The sequence below is a fragment of the Callospermophilus lateralis genome, chromosome 18, assembly GCF_048772815.1.
Source record: "Callospermophilus lateralis isolate mCalLat2 chromosome 18, mCalLat2.hap1, whole genome shotgun sequence".
In the NCBI taxonomy this organism is placed as follows: domain Eukaryota; kingdom Metazoa; phylum Chordata; class Mammalia; order Rodentia; family Sciuridae; genus Callospermophilus; species Callospermophilus lateralis.
In genome coordinates, this window is record NC_135322.1 from 65,584,723 (window position 1) to 65,611,509 (window position 26,787).

A 26,787-nucleotide genomic window follows, 5' to 3' on the forward strand; every position below is an offset into this window, starting at 1 on the left:
CCCACATGCTGACGACGGTGGTCTGAGCAGCCTGACCCACTGCGGGTGGGGAGAAGGGATTTTCACAAGCACTTGCTCTACTGCCCTGGAGGCCCTGTCTGATTTCCTGTCAGCAGACAGACCTGCTTGATCTTGGAGGCGCTGGTCTGACAGGGCACCACCTTACCAGGTTGTGTTGGGCTGTCACTCACCACCCGTTCTGGGGGCACTCTGGGAGGTTAAGTGGCTCTGACTGCCACTGTAGTTTTGCACCCCACAGGCTTTTCAGCATCTCTGGAGAAATCTCTTCCATCCCTTATTAAAACAAATAAACCAACTTCAAATACCCACTGGCCAATGGCAGGTCAAGGACAGGATGGTGCCAGTGCCCGGGGGCCTCTGCTCAGGCTACCTTTCCCCATTTCAACCTCACGGGACTGGAGTCACACAACGCAGTACTTTGTGGAGACCAGCAATTCTGTCCCCAGAGCACATTGGGCAGTGCCTGCAGACCTTGCCGACTGTCCTGCCTGTGGGGAGGGCCCAGTGGCAAAAGCAGCGAAGGCCAGGTGCAGCAGGGCTGGGGCTGAGCATGCCATGCAGGTGACCATCAGTAGCTCCAGGTGTCTGTGGCAACATGCTGCCCAGGGGCTTCCTCCTCTGGGCCCCTCCTCCCGTCCTCCCTGGGGGAGGAAGTGGGGTGGGAGGCAGCTGCATCTTGGAGCCTACACAGGGCAGTCCTTGGTCCCACCCGCAGGGGACCGTTTCTCCTGCCACATGGTCACACATGGGCCAGCCCTGCCTCAGGAACCATCTCCGTAAGAAGAAAACTATTCTTGGCTTTTCCAACCCCTCACCTACTCCAGGCTGCCGATGAGCCAATGGCTCTTCTCGTTCCTTCCTGAGCCTAAGCCCCAATGCTGGCAGGGTGCTGTCCTGAGAGGACCCTGTGCCACAGGATGCCCTGCAGCACCAGCTGGCTGGCTGGCAGGTGAGGGATCCCGTGGCCTGAGGGGTGATGGCTCACCCAGTTCAGCTCACAGGACACAGGGACTCCTCCTCGCTCCCTTGGGGGGCCCTTTCTGTAGCTCCCTCTACTGAGACAGGTAGCAGAGGGGCCACTGCCTGCAAGGGCCCACAGGTCAGGGATGAATGGCCTGTCGGCCCCTCTCAACAGCAGGATCACCATTTCTGCTGGGGAAAAACAGGAGGTGGAGGGCCCACCCTCAGACCAGTGTCGGCATCTCCCAGTGGGGCTCCAGCTGCCTGGTCATGGGAAAAAACCCTGCGCAGGCTCAGGTGGTGGCGAGAGGCCAGCTGTCTTCAGCCGATGGAACAGGAGCCCAGGGGGGATGGGTTTCCAGGCGAAGCGACCACCCTAGCAGAGGCTGGACCTCCTGAGGAACCACACACGAAGACAAGCATTTTAATTAATTTATTTATTTCTTTACACATAACTGAAAGTGATGTTACAGTACATAAGTTATTTACAACTGTGCAGTAATGTGTTGCAAAATAAATTATCTAGAAGGCAGCAAAAGTACATTGTGAATGTATATAAAACTGTACAGCGTTCGTTCGCGGATACTCTCTATAGGATTATTGGCTCTGTAGTGTTTCAAGTTACGTTCTCAGAAAGAGAAACAAAATGCCCAAGATTAAAGGAAAAAAATATACAAACCACGTGGATTTGACTCCATTAAAAACACTATTGGAGAGTCCTGGCTGAGTCCCTCTGTGGCCGGCAGGTGGCCCTCGCCTGGCACCAGCGACCTCAGTGTCCCAGCCTGTCCTGAGGACCGTGGCGGGCGGACACTCCTGCCCCCGACCAGAGGTCACTGTTGTGCGAGGTGGACGCCTCAGTCGTTTCCTTTAGTTGATCAGAAGGGAGCAGGGACTTCAAAAGCGCACTCTCCTGCTCCTTGGGTGCCTGTGGCTGGCTGGGAGGGACCCAGGTGCCCTTCTGGATGGGCCATGGTCTCCTCCTCCCGCTGGGCCAACGAGGCACTGCAGCGTGGGGGCCCGTTCTCCCTGCCACCGCTGGTAAAGACTCTGGTCTTCTGGCCTCCGGGCTGGTCTGGCAGGCGAGGCGTGTGGCCAGGTGCAGTCTCTGGGCTCCTCCCACCTGGCCGGCACGGTGCCCTCCTGCACCGCGGGCATGTCAGCAGCACTGGTGACTACGGCCCTTGCCGGTGTCCTGCGACTTTCCCCTGGTGTCACGCTGGCAGCAGCACAAAGTCATCGTTGACATCGACCATGGGCACGTAGAAAGAGGGCACCTCGTTCACACACAGCGACTTGTGCCCTGCGGGGTCCAGCTCCTGTGCCTTCAGCTGCCACTCCATCCTCTGCACGGCATTGAGGGCTGCGGCCTCGTGCTGCTGCCGCATCAGGAGGCAGGTCTGCAGGACACACACGGGTGAGGGTCCCAGATGCCACCCGCGGCCCTGGCTGCCTCTGTAGGGCAAGACGCACAGCAGGCTGCGGCCTGGACCTGACTGTCCATGGCCCGCTGCCCTGGCAAGACACAGACCTTTCTGTAACTAGCCACGGTGCTGCTCATTGGGAAGACGGCCCCTCAGGATGGTTTGTGCCCCTGACTGCCCTGCGTTCACCACCCCGCCCCAAGGCTGTGCTGCACTGGGGGTCTGCTAGGGTTTGAGAGCCACCACAGCAGCCCCTGAGGACTGGACAAGGCTGTGGCTGCAACATTCTTTATTTAAAATATTTTTTAGTTGTTGATGGACCTTTCTTTTATTTATTTGTGTGAGGTGCTGAGAATCAAACCCAGAGCCTCATGCATGCTAGGCAAGCGCTCTGCCACTGAGCCACAGCCCAGCCCCCCATTTCATCTTTCTAGTGCCTGAAGTTCCTCCTCTGCCTTCACAGCCCAAACTGAGCTACTGCCCAAGTGCACATGCCGGCGGGGACCTGCACGGCCACCCTGACGCCTTTTGGGTTGTCAGTTGCTGGACTTAAGGTGGACCACACCAGCTGACGCTCCCAGAGCCTGCAGGGAGACGGCAGCAGCCCCAGCCCTTGCATTCTTCTAAAGGTCATGTCATTTCTGGTTGTGAAACTAATAACTACACTGAACACCTCCTCACCAAGTTTGGCCATTTTACCTCCCTTTTCTTGGGCTACCTCCTTTAGATTCTTTTTTCCCAATCTACTTTTCTTGCAAAAGTATGCATTAATAAAAAGAGGTGTAGAAATGCACAAAGCCTAATTCTCTTTCAGGTAGGGTCTTCCTGGGTCTTCTGTCAGCCGAGAGGACACAGGTAGAGAGGGTGCAGCAGCCCCCCACCCCCCACCCAGGCTGTGTAAACCGCAGTGGCCTGTTGTGACTGTGCCTCCCACTGAGCCAGGTGATGGCTGGGACCCAGGGCAGCTGAAACTGCAAAACTGGCAAGTCACATGGCTGCTAGTAGTGGCGTGCTGGTGGGGGGCGGGCAGGGCTGGCAAGGCATGCATGGTGTCCAGCCACCAGCCTGCGGCACCCACCTTCATACGGTCGTACTTGTCATCCACGTCCTGTAGCCAGGAGATGAACTGGCGGGCGTTGAAGCGATCTCGTACGGACTTGTTCTCGTCGCCCTGTCAATCAAACGAGGTGTGTCTGGAGGAAGAGGGCTGGGGAGGTGACCAGCAGAGGTGTGGTCACCTCAGGAGGTTACCCTGGTCCAGGGCCAAGGGGATGACCCCCGCCCAGTCCCCATCTTCCTTGGAGAGACTGTTCCTGGGGATCAGCGGCCCCTAGCAGCCACTCGGGACCTGCCCTAGCACAGCAGTGCTGACAGGGGCTGCGCCTCGGTGGGGCTTTCCAGTGGGGTGCTTCGTGTCCTGGGTGGGATGGAGTAAGGTCCCTCGACCCTAGTCTCCATTCCAGAGGCTCAAACAGATGGCACAGGGATCACACGAAGCTGCTGGTGGTGCCCGGGCAACCTCCCCACTTTCCAGAAACGCATCTCCCTTCTCTGAGGTGGGAGCTGCAGGCCCTGGGCAGCCTGGTTCTGCCCTCCCCACTGGCTTCCATGTCCTGTGGTCCTGACCGCTTCCTCCTCACCCATAGCCCCACTTTCACCCCAACAAATGGGTCTGCACTTGTGGACCAGGCACAGGCACCGGCACCCTTGGGAAGGAGGTGTCCAGCCTCCCCTGCATACCCTGGAAAGAACATGCCAAAGGCTCTCAGAACAGAAGGCCGGTGGCCTCTGTGCACCTCGTGCCCAGACTGTCAGCAAGGTACTGCAGAAGAGGCCTCAGCCTGACCATCAGGAGACTGTCTTTGAGGCTGGGGCTGTAAGTTCAGTGCTGGAGCGCTTGCCTAGCATGTGTGAGGCACTGGGTTCTATTCTCAGCACCACATAAAATAAACACATAAAGGTAGTATGTTTATTCATACTAATAAAAAAGAGAGAGAGAGAGAGAGAGAGACCGTTTTTTTCCTTTGGACCTTCAAAAGAGACCCAGGAAATTACTTAGTGGTTTTTTCTTTTTGACGCAAAGAGCAAAACTTCCAAATATTCACAAGACACTCCTTTAGTCCCCAGCTAACCTCTGCTTTACAGCTTCCTGACAAACTGCTTTGCTTTAAAGAAAACCTGTGTGTAACATATAAATGGGAAAGCATCTACGTCCTCAGGGTAGGGGAGCCTTAACACACTAGGAACATTTTAACTGGAGTCCACCAAGGCTCTACTGCCAAGCCTCCGGGGCTCGTGGGACCCAGGGCATCCGTCCAGAGGTCCCAGCATAAAGCCATGGACACAGAAAGGTCAAGACACTGGAAACGCTGCCCAAGGCTGGGAGTCCCCAGGTGAGCTCTGGAGTATTGCCACGCAGTCAGTGACAGGCCACGGGCTGGAGGCCAGCACTCGAAGTGGGTGTGGGAGGCAAGGCAGTCCTGGGTCATGCAGCTCCAGCCAAGCACTGCTCACAGCAGGGGAAGGGCTTGCTGGCACAGCCTGGGCTGCACAGGTCCAGCTGCTTCTCAGCTGCAGGCTGAGCTGAGGTTCAGATGGGAAACCCCGACCCGCTGGGGCCTTCGATGGGGAGGGCAGCGGCTCACCCTGGCTTCGCAAGTGTCCCAGGGGAAGTTTAGGACTCAGAGCTGCACACTGGCTGAGGCCTGTCCAGCAGTCTGGGGGACACCTGGGTCCCAGTGTGCCAAGTACGGGAAGCTGGGGCAGTCCTGATCCAAGCATAGCACTTGGATTCGTGCTTGCTATGCTGCCTGGTGTGTGAGGCCTGCCGGCTCTTCTAGGAAGGAGAGGTCCTGGGCCCCTGGCCCAGCTGGGTCACCCACCTGGCTCTCCAGAGGCATGTTGTAGACCTCAGAGTCCAGCAGCATCGTGCAGGCACTGAAAGGCACTGCCTGGTTGGCGATGGTCCTGGCCGCCCGGCAATGCACCCGCAGAATCTCCTGCTCACACGACACGATCAGCTTCTCCTGCGAGGGGGAGGAGGGGTGAGCGCAGGCCCCCAGCAGTGGCCCCCATGCCTGGACCTCCTCTTACCCGCTCGATGCTGTGCTGTAGACGCAGCTTTCCCCGCACCGTCTCCTGCTGCTTGAACAGCTCCTTCAGGGGCTCCGCCAGGGAAGGGGGGGGTGCAATCTGCATGCACAAGGGGAATGGGTCAGTGGGGCCAGAGCCCTGCCCAGAGCACCCACCCACCCAGGCACCTCCTGAGAAGCACCTCTGACCCTGCACAGCAAGGAGACGGTGAGGGAGAAGGCAGGGCACACAGCACCTGCTGGCAAGCGGGAGGAGAGAGAGGTGTGTGTACCCTATGTGCCAAAGCAGCACAGCAGGAGTAAGGAGCCCCGTGGGGTCCAGTGAGGGCCTACGCACCCAAAATGGAACCTGGATGCCAGTGCCTGAGGCTGCCTGGCTGCTGAGAAGGGAAGAGAGCCCACCCCAGTCCCCATGGGGGAGGCTCTGAGGCTGACCATGGTGGCCAGACACCAGCAGTCAAGCGTATACACCACAGGTGATGAGGAACAGGCCTCCACTCTTAGAAATTGGAGGCCAGGCTCCCAGAGCTGGCACACAAAAAACCCGCAGTGTGCATAGGACCTGGGCAGACGTGTGGTGCCTGCTCCAACCATGGAAGGAACTGGCAGAGAAGGCAAGACTGAGAAAAAAAGGATCCACATCCAGCCCTGAAGTCTTCCCCGAGACTGGAACAAACAAGAAGAAGACAGCGTCTCTGGCAGAGAAGCCCGGCCCAGGCACCCCACCCAACGGCTTCAGATTAGTCCCAATGACCAGAAGCCAGACACCAGAAACCCTCCAGCTGTGCCCAGGACCAGGCCGTGACTATGGGGATCCAAGCCCCTGACACGGGTCTCGGTCCCATCACAGGATACTTGTACAGATGATCAGCACTGCCCAAGAGGGTCTTGTGCCCAACACAGGCCCCGTCCACCACTGAACCAGATATCCCAGAGACAGCACCAGGATGGCTCTACAAGCATTCTGGGGCTCTGAGTTGTGGGCTTCTCTGTGAATCTAAAATCATTTCAAAACAGAAGATGCAGCTAGGTCTCTGCAGCCTTCAAACCTTGCCCATCTCGTCCCCTGATGGGCCCAGATGGGTGGAGGGACTTGGATGTGCCAGGATACCCGACACAGCAGCAGGTGTGTGCCTGCTTCACCCAAGGGTCTGCAGGATGAGGTGGAGACAGGGAGGAGCCCACACTGAAGGCTGGGCTGTGGGAAGGGCTACCACAACCGTTGGTCCTTTACTTTCCCTCCAATTTCTCACAGCAGCCCCGTCACTCTGTTTGGGTAATGGAGACAAACGCAACCACAGAAAGTAGGAAGAGGTCTTACTGAACAGACGCTTCAGACCTGACTTCTCTGAATGCAGGGGCCCACACCATCATCTGTGTGGTCCTCCTGCAGGGCTCAGGGCTCAGCGCTCCTGGATGCCCCTTGGGGGAACACGTGGCTCCAACATGGCCTGGCCCTGCTGCTGCTGAACTCAACCCCTTCCAGGAAAACCCAGCAGAAGCCCACGTCCAACACCCACCCTCGCTCAGAGGGGACACCCGGCAGCTGTGCTTCCTGTCCAGCAGCAGCCTCTGAGGGAGCAAGGCCCTGCAGCACCGTCTTCCTCATTCCACCAGAAGGTCAGAAGGCCTCTGCTCCGCAACCAGGATGGAGTCCAGCCAGGCCCAGAGAGGAAACAACAGAAGCCCTGGCTTTTCCTCCACGGGTAGGTGGCCACACAGAAAGTCAGCTATGCAGTGAGGGGAGAGGCCCCAGGGGCCTGGGGGCTCACGGCCAGAGATGGAGAAGAGCTTCCTTTGCCTCTGCAGTTGAGAAGACCCCAGAGGACAAGTGGGAAGCAGCCTGTCTAGGAAGGCCCAGGCCCTGGTAGGGCTTGACATGCTGTGGGGAGCCTGCTGGAGAGGCGCAGGGGAGACGGGCAGAGCAGGTGGGACCCACTGAGGTGCTCGAGGCTCCAGAGAGACACAGCGACGGGACGGGAGGGATGCAGGTGAGACTCTGCTGAGGCTTTCCAGGTGAAGGGCAGTCCCAGCAGCGAGCCACAAAGATGGGCTGTGCAGGGGTGCCCACCAGGGCCCCGCCACTCAGAAAGCAGCTGCAGAAATGCTGGGGCCGAGAGCTGGGGGCCAGTGGCCAGCCATCCATGGAGGCACAGACCCTGGCAGCTCTCCTGATCCCGGAGGCCGTGAGGTGGCCCCAGAGACCTATGCCAGGGTGTGCGCGTGCAAGCAGGCAGGGTGGTACTCACCACAGGGATGTGCAGCTTGCTGAGCGGCTTGCCGTCCAGGAGGTAGGACCCGGTGTAGGTGACATACTCGGCGTAGCACTGGGGTGCCTGGGGCGTGATGTAGCAGAGGATCTTGCGCTTCTCCTCAATCTTCTTTCGGATCTGGAGGTACTCGAAGTAGGGGTTGGACCTGTCGCTGTGGTAGGGCTCAATGTCGTCCAGCTTGATGGCGTCCACAATGGCGGCCAGCGTCTGCTGGATGACCTCCCGCGTCTGCTGCGTGCTTGTGTTCAGCTGCTGCTGCAGCTGCTGGCTGGAGCGCTGGAAGCGGCGCTTGCGGGGGTGCTGGGCCTGGGCATCCTCCTCCTCAGAGGCACGGCCTTTGGCCCTGGCAGCTGGGGTGGGCGTGGGGGCGGGCTCCTTATCCGTAGGAGGCGTGCTCTGCTTGCTCTGGCTGGCCAGCATCTGAGCGCGGTTCCTGGTCATGCGCTGAGGGACCTCCTCCACCTTGGGGGCTTTCGGGGGCTCGGCCGTGGGCTTGGGCTCTGGATCCGTAGCTTCTGGCTGGAGGCTGCCTGGGGGCCCCTCCACAGGGATGGCAGCAGGGGTGATCTCAGCACTGTCAGGCGTCTGTGCCGTGCCATCGGTGGCCGGGCCGTCGGGTGCATGATGGGGAGTGGTGGAGGGGTCCTCAGTTTTGGTCTCCTCAGCTCCGCCCCCCAGGGGACACTGTTCGGGAGGGCCGGGGGCCAGTGCCGAGCCAGAGTCCAAGTCCTCGGGGGTCCTCTCACCTGCCACAGTCTCTGCCTCCACGGCGGCTTCGAGAACCACGTCCAGCTTTGGCTCCTCTGAGGGCTCAGACTCGGCGGGAAGTGGGGGAGAGGCCTGGTCAGGAGGCAGTATGGGCTGCCCCTCAGCACCAGGGGCGCTCTCCTCTGGTGGGACGGGACTCCCTTCCACGGGCTCAGTCTCGACATCTGAGGAGTCTTTGGGCTGGAGGGGGAGATCGGGCAGCGAGAAGGGCCCCAGGTCCAGGTCATCCTCGGGGCTGGTAAAGGCGTCATGCCAGGGCACTGGCTCGCCCTGGCTGAGGGCAGACAGGCTGTGGCCACCGTCCAGGAAGCTGCTTTCCAGGGTCCCCAGAGCCTCCACTTGAGTCACCGTGGTGACACATGTGGGCTCAGGGGCCACATCAAGGGGTGCCTCAGGAAGTGACTTGCAGCCGCTGAAGAAAGACTCCAGTCTGGCAGGGGTGGCATACGCAGTGGCCCCTTCTGTGGTGGAGACGGCCACGGAGATGGCTCCCGCCCCATCGTCTTTGACCTCCTCCAGGCCCGGTTCGGCAGCTGGCAAGGGGTAGGAGCTGGGGGATACGGGGTACGGGGGCTCTGAGGTGCTGAAGGGTCCTGGAACAGTGGTATGCAGGGTCTCTGCAGGACAGAAGTGTTTGGGGGACTCTGGGAACCTCTGTGGAGATTTCAGCAGAAGGTCGGAGCCCACGGGCCAGCTGACAGGGTTTTCAGAGGCACTGGCCATCAAGGTGGAGGAAAGGGCCTGCTCCGCGGCAGGATGGGCCCACTCGACCGGCTCCTCGGTGATGACAGCGTTAAAGGGGCCCTCGTCCAAGGGCTCCAGGTAGCTGGGCTCCGGAGGGATGATGGCTGCTGTGGCCTGCTGGTCCTCTGTGGCATCCAGAGGAAGGCCCAGGTCTGGGGGCAGGGCCCCCTCGATGGCTGGGGCCAAGAGGTCGCCCCTAGTGGCAGGGGAGGGCTTGGCTGGTAGGCCAGGGAACACGGCCTCTGGGGAAGGTGCGCTGCTGACTGTGGCAGCTTTGGGTGAGGGGAGGCCATAGTCAGGGGAGTAGTAGCCAGGGGACAGGCAGGCAAACTTCTCTGCTGGAACAGGTGGCAGGGCAGCCTTGTCCTCCATCAAGTGCTGGCCGGGAGAGTCGAAGCTGGAGGCGGCAGGAACACTCTGCTGTCTGAATAGCTTGTCCCCCACAGTGAACTCCTCCTCAGGGGTTCTCCTGATGTCCACGGAGATGGAGCGGTACAGGTTTGTGGGGACGGGCCTCGTGGGCGTCTGGCCCGGGTGCTCTGAAGCCCCGCTTGAGGCCACAGAAAACCTGTCGTACAGCGGCGGGGAGCAGGCGCTGGTGGTGGGCAGCGGGTGCTGGGTGTCGGTACAGTCGAACACCAGGTCGGGGTAGTCATCGGCACTGCAGGACGGGGTCCGGGGCGTGTGCAGCTCCTCGTAGCTGGGACCCGACACCAGCGAGGTTGGAGTGGGCACCCCGGCAGGCCGGCTCTGCTCGGGCCGGGGCGAGGCGGGCAGGGCCTCCTTCAGGGGCGGCCCTGCTGACCAGTCTTTGGCCTCGGTACCCAGTCCTGGCGGGGGCTTGTTTTCAGGAACAGGTGGCGTCGCAGCTGACTCCTTGGCCTTCTTCTCTTTGAAGGGCGGGTCCAGCCCCAGGGGCTTCTTGGGCGCAGCATCCAGGCCCTTCTTGCGTGTGTCATCCGCGGGCTTTGCCTTTTCCCGGAGCCTGGGGTCCCCAGACCTGTGCCGCAGCTTCTCCATCTGCCGCATGCGCTCCTTGTGCCGCTTGTGCCGCTCCTCAATCTCCAGGTCCTTTTGCGACAGCATCCGCTCAAAGCTGGTCATCATCAGGTCGCCGTCCCCCAGCAGCTTCTCCCGGGGCCTGGCGTCCTTCTTGCCTGGGTCTCTGGGTGGCGGGAGCTTGTCCATGCCGTTGCTGATCTTGGCGGGGTCACCCCTCTCCTTCTCTGTGACCTCTCGGGGCTTTTCCTTGGGCTTGGCCTCACCCAGCTTCACGGCCTCCTCCCGGCCCTTCTCCTTGTCCCGGACGGTGGGGCGCGGCTCCTCCTTGTGGTGCCGGTCCCTGTGCTTGTCCTTCTCCTCCCGCCACCGCTCCCTGTGCTTCTCCCTCCTCCTCTTCTCCTTCAGGGAGCCGAGGGCACTGGACCCGAAAGGCTTCAGCTCCTTCTCCACTTTCTTGGGAGGCTCCCTCTCGGGCTCGCTCCTCTCTCTCTTCTCAGAAAACCCGTCGGTGGCCTTGTCCAGCTCCTCCTCACCGTCCACCTTCACGGCGTAGGTGATGCCATAGGCCTCAGCGTCCAGGAAGTCCTTCTCGTACTGGCCGGGCTCCCTCCTGCCCCCGTCCTTGTAGTCCTCAGCCTTCTCCTTCCTCTCGGCCTTCTCCTTCTTGGCCCGCTCGCGTTCGTGGCTCTTCTTGGAGGAGGAGGAGGAGTGCCGGTGCCGCTCCTTCTCCCTCAGCCTCTCCGCCAGGCAGGGGCCCTCCCGGGCCTTGTCCTCCAGCGGCTCTGAGAAGGACACCTCTAGGAGGGCGCTCAGGCCAGGCTCGGGGCCGCGGTCTGCAAAGCTGTCCGAGGAGCCCTCGCTGGCCTTGTCGTGCGCCTCCTCCCTGCCCTCCTGCAGCGCCTCCTCCTCCAGCCGCTCCAGCAGGCTGCGCTCCGCCTCCGCGCCCCGCGAGGCCCTCCGCTCCCGGTCCGGCTTCTCCTTGTGCTTGCCCTTGGCCCTGTCCTCCCCGGGGTGCTTCCTCTCCACCTTCTCGGGTGGCCTCTGCCTGCTTCGCCTCTCCTGGGTGGCGTCGGCCAGGACCCGGTCCTTGCGGTCCTTGTCCCTCTTCTCTCTGTGTTTCTCCAAGGCCTTCTCCTTCTTGTCTCTGGCTGCTTCGGGGGCACCCCTGTCCTTCCTCTTCTCTTTGGGCTCCTTGTCCCGGGGCTTCTCGTGCGGCCTGTCGGAGGGGCACTTCCTGTGCCTGTCTGCAACGGGCGGCTCCCTCCCGTCCTCCCTCTCCTGGAGGGCGTCCGCCCTGGGGGCCTCGCAGGCCTCCCCTGACCGCAGCCCGCTGGCCAGGTACTCCTCTTTCTCGTCCTCGCTTTCGTCCGTGAAGATGTCTGCGATGTACCAGCTCTTCTCTTTTCCCTTCTTTTCCTCTCTCTTTTCCGAGGAGTCCTCGGAGGCGGCTGCAGGGAAGGCCTTGTCCTTCCTCTCCCGGGCCTGGTCGAGGCCGGCCCTCCTGTCTCGGTCTCTGCCGTGTGTGTCCTTGTCCTTGTGCTTCTCCTTGCCATCCTTCCTCTCCTTGAGGCATCTGTCAAAGTCTCTGTCCTTCGGACACTTCTCGCCTCGGTCCCTGTCGCTGGACTTGTCCTTGTGCCTCTCGGAGCGAGCCTTCTCCTTCTTCTCCTTCTCCCGAGCTGCGTGGTGCCGCTCCCAGGACTCCAGGCTCTTGGCGAGGTCGCAGTCGGGCTTGTCCTTGAAGGCGCCCTCGCAGCCACACTCCTTCAGCTCCTCCCTGTGTGGCTCCTCTGGCCGCAGGCGGACATCCTTCCGCTCCCTGGAGCCCTCCAGGGCGTCTCTCCGGTCCCGCGGGTCCCGTGTGCCTTCCGAGGACTCTCTCCTCTTCTTGTCCTTGTCAGGGAGGTAGCTGGGAAGGCTCCGGTGCTTCTCCACCTGGTCCCTCCTCTTCTCCGAGTTCTTGTCCAAGTAGTCCCGGTCCTTCTTTCGGAAGAAAGAGTCTCTGAGATCTCGTTTTTCCCGGGCCTTGTTGTCCCGCTTCTTCTCCTTACTGTCCTCTTTCACCGTTTCCAAGATAAGTTTGGCCACAGAGTCACTCTTGATGTCCCTGTAATCTGTCACTGGGGAGTCCCAGCTGTCCTCCCCTTTGAAGTCAAAGGAGGAGTCGGAGAGGTCTGAGAACCACCTGTCCTGCTGGTCGTCAGACAGGCTGAGCTTGGTGTCCTCGCTCTCCAGGAAGTGGCCCCGGTGGCAGCAGTCGTCGAAGGCTGCGTCCTCCCTGTAGGCCTTCTCCCTCCGGAGCCTCTCCTTGTCCTCCTTCAAGGCCTTCTCCTTGGCCTCGCCCTTCTTCTCCGGCTTGAGGGGCCGGTCCCGGGCCTTCTTCTTCCTCTCCTCCTTGTACGGCCGCAGCCTCTCTTCCTTGGGGGACTTCTCCTTGCCCAGCCTCTCCCGCTCAGCCCTGCCAGCCCGGTCCTTTTCCTCCCGGAAGGCCCTGCCGCCGTCCCTGCCCACGTCCTTGATCCTCTTCAGTGGCTTCTCGTCTCTGAAGAGCCACTCCTTGTCCTCGGGCTTCGTCCTGCCCAGCCTCTCCTCCCTCTTGAGGTGGTCTCGGTCATGCTTCAACACCCGCAGCCTGCCCTCCGCAGAGACGTCGCTGTCCAGGAGGGCGGCCTTGTCGGCCTTGGGCCTGGGGTCCTCGTACTCATAGGTGAAGCTCTTCAGCTTCAGCTCCTGGCCGGGGCACTGCCCCTTCTCCTTGTTTTTGTGTCTGTGTTTCGTCTTGTGTTTCTTGACGACTTTTCCCTCCTTGTCTAGCTTGGGCACGGCACCATCCACGCTGGGGTGGACGCCGCCCCTCTTCTCAGGAGCCATGCTCTGCAGGCTGCCCCTCTTGCGGTGCTCCTGCTTCCTCCTCGCAGGCTTCAGGGACTCCACGCTGGAGCCCTCGGAGGAGCAGTCCGACTCGCTCGTCAGGCCGGTGCCTGATGAGTCCGACAGCGAGCTGACCTGCGACCAGGCAGGGGAGGACACGGCCTTCCAGCTGTCCGCGCGCCAGTGCTTGCTGTGCTGGTCGGCGTGGCTGGTGCCATGGGACGAGGTGGAGGAGGCTGACAGCGAGCTGAAGAGCGACGGGTCCTTCAGCACCAGTGGGGAGCCCCTGCGGCAGCCCGTGCTCCCCACCGAGTCCCCGTCCTCCTCGCTCTCGGAGGATGCGCGCTCGGACCCGGAGGAGCACAGCTTGTCACTCCTCTTCCCAGGCCGCACCTCCTTGCCCCGGGCCTCCTTCTTCCGCTTCTTCTTCACTTTGCTCTTCTCCTTCTGCTGCCTGGGCGCAGGGGGCTCGCGGGCCTTCGAGCCGGGCAGGACTGTGTGCGCGGAGAGCCTCAGCTTCTCCCCCGCGCCCACAGCCAGGCCGGCGTCCTCCTCGTCTGAGGTGTCGGACAGGATGCGATGGGCGGCTTTCTTTGGCGCGGTGGTGCTGTTCTTGGCATAGCTCTTGACCTCCATCTTGGGGATTGACACGAAGCTGCTGGCCTTGGGTTCTTTCCTATAGTCTTTCTTCAGCAGATGCTTGTCGTCCACGGGAGGGACCCTGTCCTGCTCATCGTCCTCATCAAACTCATACTCGTCCTTGACAGGCGTCACGGTCTTCTGAGGCTCTGGGTTCTTGGCCTTGAGCTTCAGGCCCTTCTCAAACTCGGAGTCTGTGTTGTTGCCATCAACTGAGCTGGAAGGTGCAAAGGATGGGGCGTCCTCCTCCTCGGAGCTCTCTGTGGGGACAGGAAGGGAGAGGTCAGGCAGGCTCAGAGCCACTCTCCCAGATCAGGGTGGGGCAGCTCTGCCGCTGCAGCAAGGAAGGGCCTCCCCGGATGTGTGGTCACCCAGGAGGGCAGGGCTGGCCAGCCCCTGCTTCTGGAGAAGCACGTCATTTGATCTATCCCATCTGAGGCCAGCCACAGCAGAGGGAACCGAGAAGTCTGCTCAGAGGTGGGGCTGGCCTCCCGGCAGAGACCGCGGCTTCTCGGCAGCCAGGCCCCAGGTGTGGCTCCTGCAGTCCGGAGTTCCTGAAGGCGCCAGGCCCCCAGGAGGCTGGGAGACCCTGCGTGGCCATCTGCAGGGAAACACCACATGCAGATGCTGCAGGGCTGCCCGTGGCAGGGGAGGCCCGCCCCGCTGTCCGCCCACAGCCAGGCTTACCCGTGGAGCTCTCCTCGCTGGAGGTGTACGTGCCTTTGCCCAGCAGCAGGTTCACCATAGTCGGGGAGTTGGCAACTTTCAGTGGGGTCTCCCCTTTCCTGTTGCTCTGCTGAGGGTTCCCTCCATACCGCAGCAACAACTTCACCACCTGCAAGACACGACAGCCACGTCAGGGAGTCTCTCGGCCAACACAGGATTCCCCTGGGGGACCGCTTCGCCCAGCAGCCGGCCATTAAGTGCCCTTCAGCAGCCGCTGGCCGTGTCCCTGGGTGCACCCTGCTGGCCGTCCTCTTCCTCAGGAGGGCTCCTCCGCCCTCACTGCCTTCCATTTTTCTCTGGTGCTCCTCTGCAAGTTGTGCACTGCTTCCTGGAATCTTCTCAGCAAGACCCCCCCCTCCCGCCACAGTGAGCCCAGCAGCGGGCGGGGTCCACAGGTGCGCAGCTCTGGCGGGTGGAGGAGATCATGGGGTACAGAATAGAGGGAACAACGACAAAGTTTCTGCAAGCTGGTTTATTTATTTTCATTTACATTAGAAAATAAGGCCATCTCTTCCTTGCTTGGAGTCACATGGAGGGTGGCTATGAGGGACAGAAGTGCTCTGGTGGTGTGCGACAGCCTGGTTCAATCATTACGATCAGCAACCTGTGTCTCATCTGCCTGCGCCCTGCTGCGGTGGGGTGGCTGTGGCCACCAGGTGCTCACAATGGCTGTCTCCTCTCTCAGCGTCCCACTGGCCGCACGTCAGCAGCACCTACACATCTGCGTTTGCAGCTGCGGCTACGGCAGAGGGCATGACCCACCTCAGGTCTGGGGAGCCAGTCTCGCTGGCTCAGCCTCCTTCCTCAGGTGGCTGATGGCCAAAGTGGGTTCCTGGCTATATCTTGCTGGTGGAGGTCACCAGGTGCCTCAGCCTTGGGCCTACCCTAAGGCCAACACAGGCCAAGTCCCTCCTGTCCCTTCTGCCTCCTGTCCCCAGCAGGCCTCCCCAAAGGGCCACCATCCTGCCAGCCTCCCTGTTTCCACAGTGGCTGACACATCCCAGGAGTGCAGAGGTCCAGACTGTGACCCCCTCTACTCTTAGCCAGGTTCACTACAGACTCACACCTGCCCACCCCCAGAAAGTTTTTCTTAGTAATCAGATACTGCATTTTCTACTGAAGTCCCTTTCTCTAAAATGACCCTTTTGAAAAAACAAACAAGCTGGGTGTAGTAGCTACACCCAGAGTCCCAACTACTAGGGAAGCAGGAGGATCACAAGTTCAAGGCCAGCCTCAATAATTCAGCAAGGCCCTATCTCAAAATGAGAAGAGCTATGGCTGTGGCTCAGTGGTTAAGCACCCCTGGGTTCAAGCCCCAGTATGGGAGGAAAGAAAGGACACAAAAACAAAGCCCCCAAAGTGCCCTATGACGCCATCCTCTCACCTACCACTGGAACAGCAGCTCCTCTGTCAAACATGGGGCCAAAGTCAAGACCTCCCTAGGAACCCTCCTGGCCGCCCCTCCCCTGCAGCAACCCCTCTCCCCAGAGTCATGGCTTCCTGAAACCCTTCCAGAACAGCCAGGCAGGGGCTGCTCTGTAGGAACATGAAGAACTCGGCAGATGTGGTACGTGCCAAGGCACCACCATCCTCACCTGCCAGGACTGTCCTGCCTGTGGCTGTGGCTCAAGGGGCTCTGGCAAAGGTGTCCCCTCAGCAGGAAGCAGCACAGCCGGCTCATCCTGTGTGTATCTTGCCTCAGAGCTGGAGGCAAGCCTGGCCCAGGAGGCAGAGCCTGGGGTGGGCCTGGCCTCAGCCTCCCATGGTCCAGACCTGGACCTGCCCTCCCGGTGGAATGGACCACAGTGAGGACGACGGGATCAGCAGCGCACACTGCCATCTTCCTACTGGGGACAGACGTTCCTGTGCAAGATCCAGCCTGGCCAAGGGTGGAGGGTACCCCTACAAGTGCTCCAGGCAGTGCAACCAAGCCTCAGGGGAGCCTGCAGGCTGCAGGAGCAGGGGGGGCAGGAGGTGCCAACCTTATAGTGCCCGTTGTTGGCAGCATCGTGCAGTGGTGTGTCGTCATCCAGGCCCTTGGTGTTCACCTCTGCGCCTGCGGCCAGCAGCTGCTTGGCGACGTCGTAGTAGCCACGGTTGCAGGCCTCGTGCAGCGCGGTCCAGCCTAGAAGCAGACACTTAGCACGTGTGTCACTGAGTCCTCAAGAGTCACACTCCTGCACCTGTTTGCAACTGACATCCAGCTTGCCAGCCTTGGCCCACGGGACAGAAGCTGCACCGGCACAGCTCTTGTTAACTAGCACCAGAGAAACAGGCTGAGAAGGCAGCCACGGAGGGTGTGAGGCCCTGACTCGGACATGCAGGGAGGCCCTCTGCCCGGGAAGCCGAGTGCAGCATCCAGTGTGGTGTGCCAGCAGGGTGAGCCCTGCAGGGAGGCTGTGGAGCCAGGCCCTCCACCGGGCAGCTCGGTAGCAGGCAGCACTAGACTCTCACCACGAGCCCGTGCCAGGTCTGGAGAGGCGCCTCTGCTCTGTTTCACTTAAAAGTGCCTCCCAGTGTCCCTAATAGGGCAAGTGGGGCAGGCCGAGACCCGAGTGCCCAGTCACAGTATAGAGGCGCCCTCTGCTGAGGTGTGCATCTAAAAACAGTGGGCAAGACCCCCCAGGAGCCTGGAGCTGTGCCTGGCAGACACAGCAGCAGGGAGATACCTAAAAAACCCCCAGTTCTCTTAGAAATAAAAACGAAGATCCTCTGCTGCTGCCTATGGGCAGGGCACATGCACCTACCTGCGAAGTCCTTGACATTGACATCAGCGCCCTCGCTGATGAGCTCCTTGATGCGCCGGGCATCCCCCCTGATGGCAGCACGGTGCAGGCGGGTCTCGCCCCGCTCGTTCCTCTTGTTGACTTTGTCTTTGGTTTTTGAGGCAGAGCTGGGCGTTCCCTTCTGACACACTGCAGACTGGGAGGGGTGCTTTGGTGTGGTGTCTACTGCAGGCCAAGGGGACAGGTGGGGCGTTACTGGAGGAGGCGCTGAGTGGTGGAGGCCTGGAGAACCTGGCCGCTTCCACAAGGTGAAGGGGTTCTGCACGGGGCCCCATACCAAGCAGACCCTGTGCCTCCCAGGCCCAAGGCCCCAGGGCTCACCTGGGCTGTTGGCAGACTCCTCCGCTGTCATCTGCATGAGGAGAGCCACCTGCTGGCGCTCAGAGAGTGGGTAGCCAGCTCGGATCCCAGACAGCCCCATGCCGAACAGCAGCCCGGACTTGCGGGCGACAGGCTCCTTCTTGATCCTCTTCCGCTCAGGACCCTGTTTCTCTGTGCAATGGGTGGGGGAGAGAGGACAGGAGAGGAGACTTCATGCCAAGTCCTCAGAGCCAGGGCCTTGCCTGGCATTCCAGAGCCCCTGCGTCCCGCCCAACAACTCACAGAGCAGTAGGGAGGCCTGCGAGGGACAAGGCACAGTGGCTGGCAGCGCCGGCACCGCCCCACCTGAGAGCAGCAGCTGTGAGAGACACAGTTGACACCCTGTTGCCAGCCCACCGGGTCTGCTGAACCTTGGCCTCCACCAACGTCTGCTCACGCAGCCGCCTCCGACCCGCGGGCGGGAGCAGCGGACGGTCGGCACTGCTGACCTGGCAGCACACGTGTCTGCAGTTTAACGCCTTTTTCCCAGCCCTCCTCCAAACAAACAATGCAGATGTAAAATGGCAGACACAGTTTAAAATACATAAATAAATCAAGGCCAACTTGTCAGTACTGTACCTTTCTTCTTGCTTCTAGGAACCTCCATTTCATGCCGTGGTGCTTCGAGGAGCGTACCAGCCTTGCAGTACCACAACATGGACTGAGCTGGAGGCATCTGAAGGTATCAACACAGAGCACTAACGAGATACGGCGAAACAGCTTTCTCCTTCCACCTCTGCCTCCTCCTGACAAGCAAGTCCTGGGCGCCTCTGACCCATGACACAACACCCTGCAGCCTCCAGCAGAGACTGTGCTGCTGCTCCTAAGAGGTGGGGTGGGGAGCAGACACCCCAGACTCCATGACTGCGGTGAATACCCCACACTCTCCTTGCCTAGCACCTGCTGTAATGGAGGCCAGGAGCAAGACCCTGGCTGCGCAACACCCTGCTGTTCTGAAGCCCAGTGCGGGGCCAAGACGATTCAGGGATCTCTGTGGCCATGGGGTGGGGGGGCAGCTGCAGTAGCAGGGAGGACCGCTGTGGGAAATGCAGGTCTGAGCATGCCCTCTTTCTCTCCATCCCTCACTTCTACGAAGCCCCTCTGCGGGACTAAACTGCTTCCTTGGTGACCAGAGTCTGCCCCTAGGGAGTGGGTGGCAGTGAGGAGGTGGCCTGAGTGGAGTGCACGTCTGGGGTCCCGCAAGATGCTGGTCTCCAGAGGGCTGCCTGCTCGGCTCTGCTCCGCCCCACTGTTCTGCCACCAAGGTGTCCTGTAGAGAGGTTAGGCTATCTCTTTAAACACCCAATCTGTGACTCACTGGGAATGCAGGCTGCGTGTTTCAGCATGTGCCTGAGGGTGCCAACTGCTCAGCAAAGCTGCCTGAACCCCAGATGCCCAGCAGTTCTAGAGCCAGCCGCGCCACACAGGTTGGAGAAAGGAAGGTCCTCCCAAGGGGGCCTGGGCCAGGCCTGCAGAATATACAGCTCCTCCGCAGGCTGGGGCAGGGCCACAGCTACTCAGTGCCATCAACCAGGAGGGAAGGCCATCTTCTCAACCCAGCACACAGCCTCAGGAGGGATGCATGTGGAGTGGCTAGGGCAGGGACACCTGCCACACCAGCTGGAATAGCCAAGTCAACTTCAGTCACCGACGAGGTGACAGGGGCGCAGCCAGATCACCCTCCCATATGTCTAGGTCCCCATGGAAGCAACAGGGCCACAGTGACTGAGTCAGGGCACCAGGTTTCCATTTGATCTCTCTGTGCACATGCCTTGCACCTTCTGTGTCCCTGCACTGACCTGCCACTGATCTGGCCACACACACGCCTTTACATGTCCTGTGGCTATGTCCTGACAATGACAGAACCAGCCCAGGCAATACTGGGTACATCTCCTGGTGCTCCAGGACCTGCAATCCCTATGAGGTGGGGGCTGAGTGCCCACCAGTTCTCCTGTCTCCAGGAGGAGGGGTCCACACGTCGTGGAGCCATAGGTCTGCCCAGAACCTCTGTGCAGCCAAGACCTGTCCCTATACCAGGTACCTAGTACAGGGGGACAACACCTCTGGGGGCCATGAACCCCCCACACCCTGCCCCATAAGGACACGACGAGAGTCTCAGTATAGCACGATACAGCAAGATCCTGCTTGCCGGCGATGTCTGACGATCACATTCAGTGACTCCACAGGTCACAGGCCAGGGGACCACCCTCCATGTTGTGAATGGACGACGGGGTGCTGCCCAGGCTGGCCTTTCTGCCACTGTTCTGCCATCTCAGACTCTGCCACCTTAGCTGTGCAGCAAATGGTCCTTTTAAGATGGCCAAGGAGTCCAGGGAAGTGTACCAGTGGCTGGCCTGAGGCTGGCTGGGGCTGCCCGGTTCCAGGTCCACCTGCACTTCCTTCTGAGGGACAGAGAAGGACAGCACACAACACTCGCTCCAGACCTGCAGACAGTGGGCCACGCAGGTGGGCGGGAAGCGACAGGGCCACAGTGACTGAGTCAGGCCTGGGCTCCAGGGACAAGGAGACCAGCTGTCCCCCTCTATGGCCCACTGACGAGCAGCACCGTCCCTTGGCTTCTCCTGAGCCCCAGGGAGGGCAGACAGAGTTTACACCTGTGCTTAGCCACAGAGCTTCCAGCTGCCCCTGTGGTGCTTGGGGAGCATGACACCCCAAGGAACAAGGCTCTCCCTGACAGGAACACCCCACATAGCTCTGCCCAACCTTTCAACAAGGTTTGTCCTAACAGGAAAAAACCCAGTCTGATAACCTGAGAGCCACTGTCTCCACAATAGGCAGCTTTCTCCAAGTAGCCATGGCAATCGGCACCCACAAGGATCCAGTTTCTGTCCCTGGGTTCAGTGCCTGGCTGAGATGATGCCCATCGCAGAAGACCCAGAGTGGCCACAGCCCCCTCACCCACCTCCCACGGGATGCCTCATAGCCTGGCCCCAGCTGGGTCATGACCAAGGGTGAGAAAGTGGGGCGGGGAACAGGAGGAGCCACTCCTAGATGCTGATGGGGACACCCACAAATTCCATTATCCAAATGGAAGCGAGTGACCTTTATGTGAACTTTAAAAGGTCTTTGCCAAGTTACAAAGTAGAACACTGGCAGGTCCGGGAAGACAGGCAGCCTACAGTGCAGCAGAGGGGGCACTTGTGGTCACTATGTGTCTCTGGCTGTCCACGGGCCCTCACGTCCCCTCAAGCTGTGCGACAGGCTGGGTGCACTTGGTGTACAGCCCAGCACAGAGGCCAGGGAGATAGCAGGGGACAAGCCAGGCTCTCCAGCCTATGCAAATGGTCCTCATTCCCATGCATTCCCTGTTCCCCCCACAGATGCTAGCGTGGCACTTCTCCAGGGATGGCCCTGGCTGGACAGCCCACCCACCTCCTCCAAGATACAAGGGACGTGGCAGCACTCTGTGCTTCTGCGGTCTTTCTCTGCCTCTGACGTAAGTCGGGACACCATCCTCAGCCTGCGCCCGTGTGCCTGGGACCCCTGGCTCCTCCCACTGCCCAGCACTGCTGGGTGTGGCCTCCCTCCGAGTAGGTGGCCTGTTCTGAGGTTGGCTATTTTCAGGAGTCCACTTCCTGCCATTGTGTCCAATGGGATAAGACCTTCCTGAGGCCCAGCGTGCTCTGATAACAAGGAGAGCTGGGGTGGCCAGGCTGCGATCGGGGGCCAGAGCTGCGCAGCGTCCCCTCCTGGTTATTCTCGCTCCTGGGTCTCCGGGACGCAGGACAACAGGCTTGCCTCTGATTGCTTTCTTCTTTTTACGTTCACTACTCACTGCAGATGCAGATTCCTTTCCCAGGAACTCTGGAAAGGTCTCAGCCGCCAGCCTTTAGATTCTGCTTCCTCCCGCTTTGGCCTAACCTGAGCCCGTTCTCCCCCGCTTCCCTTCTCCCACTCATCCACACCTCCTATCCCGTCTTTACTATGCACCTCAGTCCATGACATGTCTTTACTTACAACTTCAGATTAGCTCATTCTTCATTATGTTGTACCTAATTAGCTACACAGTCTGAACACTGGTTTTCAATTTTAGTGTTTATAACTTTCATTTCCATTTGATACTTTAAAACATTCCATATGATATTTAAAAACATAAATCTGCATTATGTTTTATAGTCTTTTATTTCTTGCTTCTGTTTTTAACTCTTATAATCCACCGGTGTACTTTTCATGCTCACTAGTTCCAGGGTGTTTCGTCCCTCGGGCTGCAGAGCCTCTTGGGACAGCAGGAGGCCTTGCAGTCTGCCATTCTGCCTGGGCACTAGCACTTGTCCTAGCTCCAGTCAGAGGCCTCAAGTGGCACATGGCACTTCCAGGGGCATAAGGAAGCACAAGCCAAAATGCCAGCCCTACAAGAGGAAAGGGCATGACTCTCCTTCCTTTTCAGAACCTGCCAAAAGGGACTGAGAGCTTGGCTGCGGACACGGCCCCTCCCAATAGCCCAGTGTGTCACAGTGATGGGGCCTGCTGCTCAGCCCCTGAGGGACAGCCTCAGGGTATGGGCCTGGAAGCTAATAGGTGCATGCACCTTAGCTCACAGACAGCACCTGCAGCACTGAGCTCCAGGTTTTTCCAGAGAGAGAGAGCGCTGTAGGACACACACTATACTTTACTGCCAAGATGGGAACATTAGAGAGAGTAATGCACCATTTCAGAATACTCTTTATTCTGCTCTCCAGAGAAGCACTGCTATGCTGACGTTTTGAAACAGGAGATTCCTGTGCCCATCAGCTAAGCATGCTCTGGTCAGTGCAGTTCCCTGTCATAGACAGCTCCCTTCCTTTTTCCTGGGCCTCAAAAAGCCATACCGAGCACCGGCCCTAGTCCACATCTGGGGTCATGAAGCCTGCCATACCGAGCACCGGCCCTAGTCCACATCTGGGGTCATGAAGCACAGCACTCCTATCATAAAGCCCCGGAGGTGTACAACCTATGCACCAGATCACTGGTTACAAAAGAGACCATAACCTGTCCCTAAGCCTGGGCTGAAACTCCAGAAGAGACCAACAGAGACCCATAGGGCGTGCCCTCGGCAGCCAGCCTACAGCTGGCACCCACACTAGATCCCATTTCCTGACCCGTCTTTTCTTCCTTCTGTCACTGCCAATAATTGTTTAAAGAAAAAAGACCCTGAATCCATGTGCTGTACCCTGCACCGTGCGCTGAGACCCCCATCGCCATATGCTGTGACCCAGTCTCCAGCCTCAACCTGGCTCCTCCCTCTGGGCAGGGACTGGGTCCTCTCCCCTTTTGCTTTCACCTATAGCATGGTGGCTCCTGGCTGCCTGACCCTGCATCTCTAGACTCACAGGAGGCACAGGACTACAGGTTGCAGCAGCAGACGGGCCAGAATTGAAAAGTGGCACTGGCACCAAGAGGACAACCTCTTGACCACTATCACACTCAGCACAACAAGCCAAGAAGCCATGTTGATGTGAGCAGACCCAAGGTGGACATGCAGCAAGGCCTGCACTGTGCCCACCCATCCCACCTACATGCCCTGCACCTCTGCAGCTGCTCCCCCCACGGCTAACAGGGCAACTCAAGATGGGCAGGTTGCCCAGAGCCCGCAGTGGGGCACCAGGATGAGGCAGCCTGGCCCAGTGCCTGCCTAGCCCCATGTGGTTCCCCTCCAGAAGCTGTAAAACTCCCAGCAGAGCACTAGGCTGGGTGTCTGCTGGCCCCTGACTCACTGTGTCATGCTGCAGGCCCAACTACCGGCCCCAGAGTTCCTTTGGTGTTCATGCTCCCCTTGGTTTAAGAAGAAACGGAACTGCCCAGGTCTAGATGGGAAGAATGGCCAAGAAACAGCAGGACAGAAGCTGATCTGGACATGTCTCATCCCAAGTGCCCACAGGTGGTTCTTGGGCCAATTCCAGAATCCTCCCTGTGCAACCAAGACCTGGCCACTCACCCTCACCCACCAAGGTCTCAAGACAGTGGGAGACTCCTCCTCCCTGTAATGCCTTGGGGGAGCTGGAGGGGTCCTGGGGTACGACCTGGCAGGGTGCTGCTGGGAGCCTGTTAGTACCATGCTAACGGGCCCGAGGCTGCTGTCCACAGCCACATGGTGAGGTGGAGAAGCCTGCCCTGGCTGTGCTCCCAGCCAGCGAGCCGGAGGCCTGCACACCCTGCTCTCCACCTAGGGAGCAAGCCACGGATCAGTGTCCTGGCTGGCACAGCCTTGCCACCCCTCCACAGCCTTGCAAGAACAGTCCTTTCCAAGCAAAAGCTAAAGGGGCCGCGACCCCCAGAAACACGTCTACCACTGACCATACATGGCAACACGCTGTAGATATCCAGGGGCTGGTGCCCTGCTCAACCAGGAAAGCCAAGCAAGCAATGTTCCCTCTTCCACAGAGCCGCTAGCTGCAGACTTCTCTGACACGGTGGTTTCTCTTCTCAGGTGTGTCCCTCTTAGTGTCCCCCAGGCAGGAAGAAGGGAGACCAAGGGTCACAGAGTGGCGGGCTTGGGTGGAACTCCCCCATCAGGGAATACCTAACAATGTTCACAGACTTTTAAGACATGGGGAACATGGGTGCACAGACAGTATCATCTGAAGCAAATGCAGGACATTAATTCCATCATGAGTTCTTGGGGGGGGGGGGGGACAAAGTTCTTCCCACTAAAACTGGACCAAGGCAGTGAGAGATAGAGGGCCTGAACAAGTCAGAAGGAAGCAGGTGAGTCTCCTTGGGCTGACCTGGTCTGAGGAAGGGCTGTCTGCTGAACCCTAACCTTTCTTCTGAGCCTATGGCAAGCACCATCTCTGGGCAGCTTCCTTTGGCTATGCAGACAGCCAGACCTGCTTCCACAGCTGTGCCTCCCGCTGTGCCCAGAGGCCTTAGCAGAGGTGATGGTGCTGTGCTGCACAACCTCAGGGGCTGGTCCTGCTCGTTTTGCTCACAACAGGCCCAACTGTACTGCTCCTGGCAAGCCATCCAGCCTGACTCAGCACCAGGGGGCAGTACCTCCAGTGGGCTAGGCCATGCACACTGGGGTCAGGAAACAGGAGACCACTCCTGCAGCAGCTTCTTGCCTCTCAGGGCACAGCCGGAGAAGCTGTCTGTGGGAGGCTGATTCCCTCCTCAGCTAGGCCACCTTCCCATGGCAAAGCTCCAGGCCTTCTCAGCAGAGGGCGCTGGAGGGATGCTGCAAGAGGAGGGCTAGTGGGGTTGGGATGCAGGGCTTTGCACCTGCCTGTCCTGGCTTCCTCCAGCCAGGGGGCTAAGCTATATCCCTTCAGGGAGGGCAGACTCCTCCTCAGCTGAGAAGACCAGGGGGTGTTTTTCTCAATCACTCTTTCAGCAGGATAAAAATCCTGCAGATGCCAGTGCTTTCCCAGCCTCCAGAACCGTGAGCCAAAACAAACCTTTCTTTATTTCCAAAAAAAAAAAAAAAAAAAAAATCACTGCATGAATCTCCCTGCTCTGTGTAAATTTTCCTTCCTGAGGGAGGCGGCTGGATGCCACCCCAGAGCCAGATGCGCCTCTCACTCCCGCTTCCTCAGCAAGCACTGTTCCTCTGGGTACAGTGAGCCAGGGCCCAGCTCAGCAGAGAAGGAAGGAGACAGGTAACAGGTGAGTGTGGGCAGAAGGTGTGGAGCAAGACCAAGATTCACCAGCTGGGGAGCAGCTCAGGGTGCCAGCATGTGCCAAGCATATAATTGGGGCCCTGGGTTCCATCCCCAGCACCAAAAGAATGAATGCAGGATGCCATCTGCACACTCACGGTCGCATCGCCATCTCATGGGAGGTCTAATTCTGTCACAATGAGGAAGCAGAGGTGCAAGGAGGCCATGGTCAGAACAGGTCCTGGGAGAACCCAGCCCCAGAGCAGGAGGCACATTGCACCTGCAAATCCTGCCGCACAGCCCCGGCGGGAATCCACTGTCAAACTTCCTTCCCTTTCCCCTGGCCGAAATCTCCCCTGAGCCCAGCTGAGCCTCTGCTTGCTGGAACCAGGATGCAGTGTGAACAACAGAACTGCATGGACACTGGGTACAGGCTAAGGATCTCTGCAGGTTCCACAGAATGAAGGTGCAGCAGGCTGAGCCTCACAGATGCTCACCATCAATGAATGGGCCCCTGAGACCTCCCGGAGCCCCTGGGGAATGGCCTCCTTATACCACTATATCAAAATGTGACGAATTGGAACGGGATACATTCTAGACCAGCAGGACAAGGTTGCTCAGCAGGGTATTGGGCATGGGTAACCCCTTCCACAAGCCAAAGGGCTCTCCCAGGCTGCAGAAGCACCAGTACGTGCACGTCAGCTCTTCTCTCAGAGGCCTCCTTCCAACCTCACACAATCTACGTCCAAAGAGCTAATAACCAGCCTGGGGATGTGGCTCAGCAATGGAGTGCTCACCTAGCTTGTGTGAGGCCCTGGGTTCCATCCCCAGCACCGCAAAGAAGAAAAAGAAAAGGGACAAAAAGCCAATAACCAACTGTGAACAGCACCCCTGCTACAGCCAGGCCATCAGGGCACCAAACCAGGACTAGGATTTCCAGGCCTGGCCTGACCTCCTGCAGGTGCACGCCATGCACACGTCCACCAGCCCCTGACCCGTGCCCCACCCCCGCGTCTCTGAAAACGGCCCGTGCCCAAACATGCCATAAATCATGTCTGCCAATCTTGCCACTTGCCTGCTCTGAGGTGGAGACCAGTCCCTCTGCTGGCCTCCAGCTAGCTAGTCTCCCCCAGCTCTTGTGAGCTCTGTGCTAGAGTGTGGGAGAAGGACCTACGACCACCACAAGAGCCCAAAGGCAGTTCCTTGGACTCTGCTGGTGAAAACCGTGGGTGGACGCTCATTTCCAGGCTGCGGCGTCAGCCACCCCTCCTCCAAGCAAGTGAGGATGTTCGTTCAGTCTCATGTTCTCAGTGTGTGCCTCCCTTCCTGGTGCCAAAGGGTGCCAGAGGGAGCCCAGGGCCCTCAGCCAGTTCACCTCAGGTCTTGGGGCCATCTTGGTGTTCTGCTGCCCCTCAGTCCTACCTTTTGGGGCTACAGAGAACTCAGAAGACCAGCAGGTGGGGAGGCCATTGGGAGAGACTCTCCACGAGCAGTTCAAGATGGCCAGCCTGGGAGCACACACTGTA

The 26,787-nt window shown here is 59.5% G+C and overlaps 1 protein-coding gene across 4 annotated transcripts in view; it reads right to left on the bottom strand.

Moving 5' to 3' along the window:
• Window positions 1-1,439: 1,439 nt before the first annotated feature.
• The window catches only part of Ankrd11 (ankyrin repeat domain containing 11), a 153,606-nt gene continuing 128,258 nt past the window's right edge, over window positions 1,440-26,787 (bottom strand). For 2 of the 4 annotated variants that reach the window (XM_076838832.2, XM_076838831.2), the window contains 9 exons: window positions 17,628-17,798; window positions 17,268-17,471; window positions 16,503-16,645; window positions 14,482-14,629; window positions 7,747-14,054; window positions 5,499-5,597; window positions 5,288-5,431; window positions 3,484-3,576; window positions 1,440-2,381 (listed from right to left, as the gene is read on the bottom strand). In XM_076838832.2, the coding sequence (XP_076694947.2) occupies window positions 2,196-2,381; window positions 3,484-3,576; window positions 5,288-5,431; window positions 5,499-5,597; window positions 7,747-14,054; window positions 14,482-14,629; window positions 16,503-16,645; window positions 17,268-17,471; window positions 17,628-17,798 (7,496 nt within the window). In that variant the 3' untranslated portion in view covers window positions 1,440-2,195. Of the gene's footprint in view, window positions 2,382-3,483; window positions 3,577-5,287; window positions 5,432-5,498; window positions 5,598-7,746; window positions 14,055-14,481; window positions 14,630-16,502; window positions 16,646-17,267; window positions 17,472-17,627; window positions 17,799-18,245; window positions 18,343-26,787 lie in introns of all 4 variants that reach the window. The other 2 variants (XM_076838835.2, XM_076838833.2) reach the window with 2 other exon arrangements.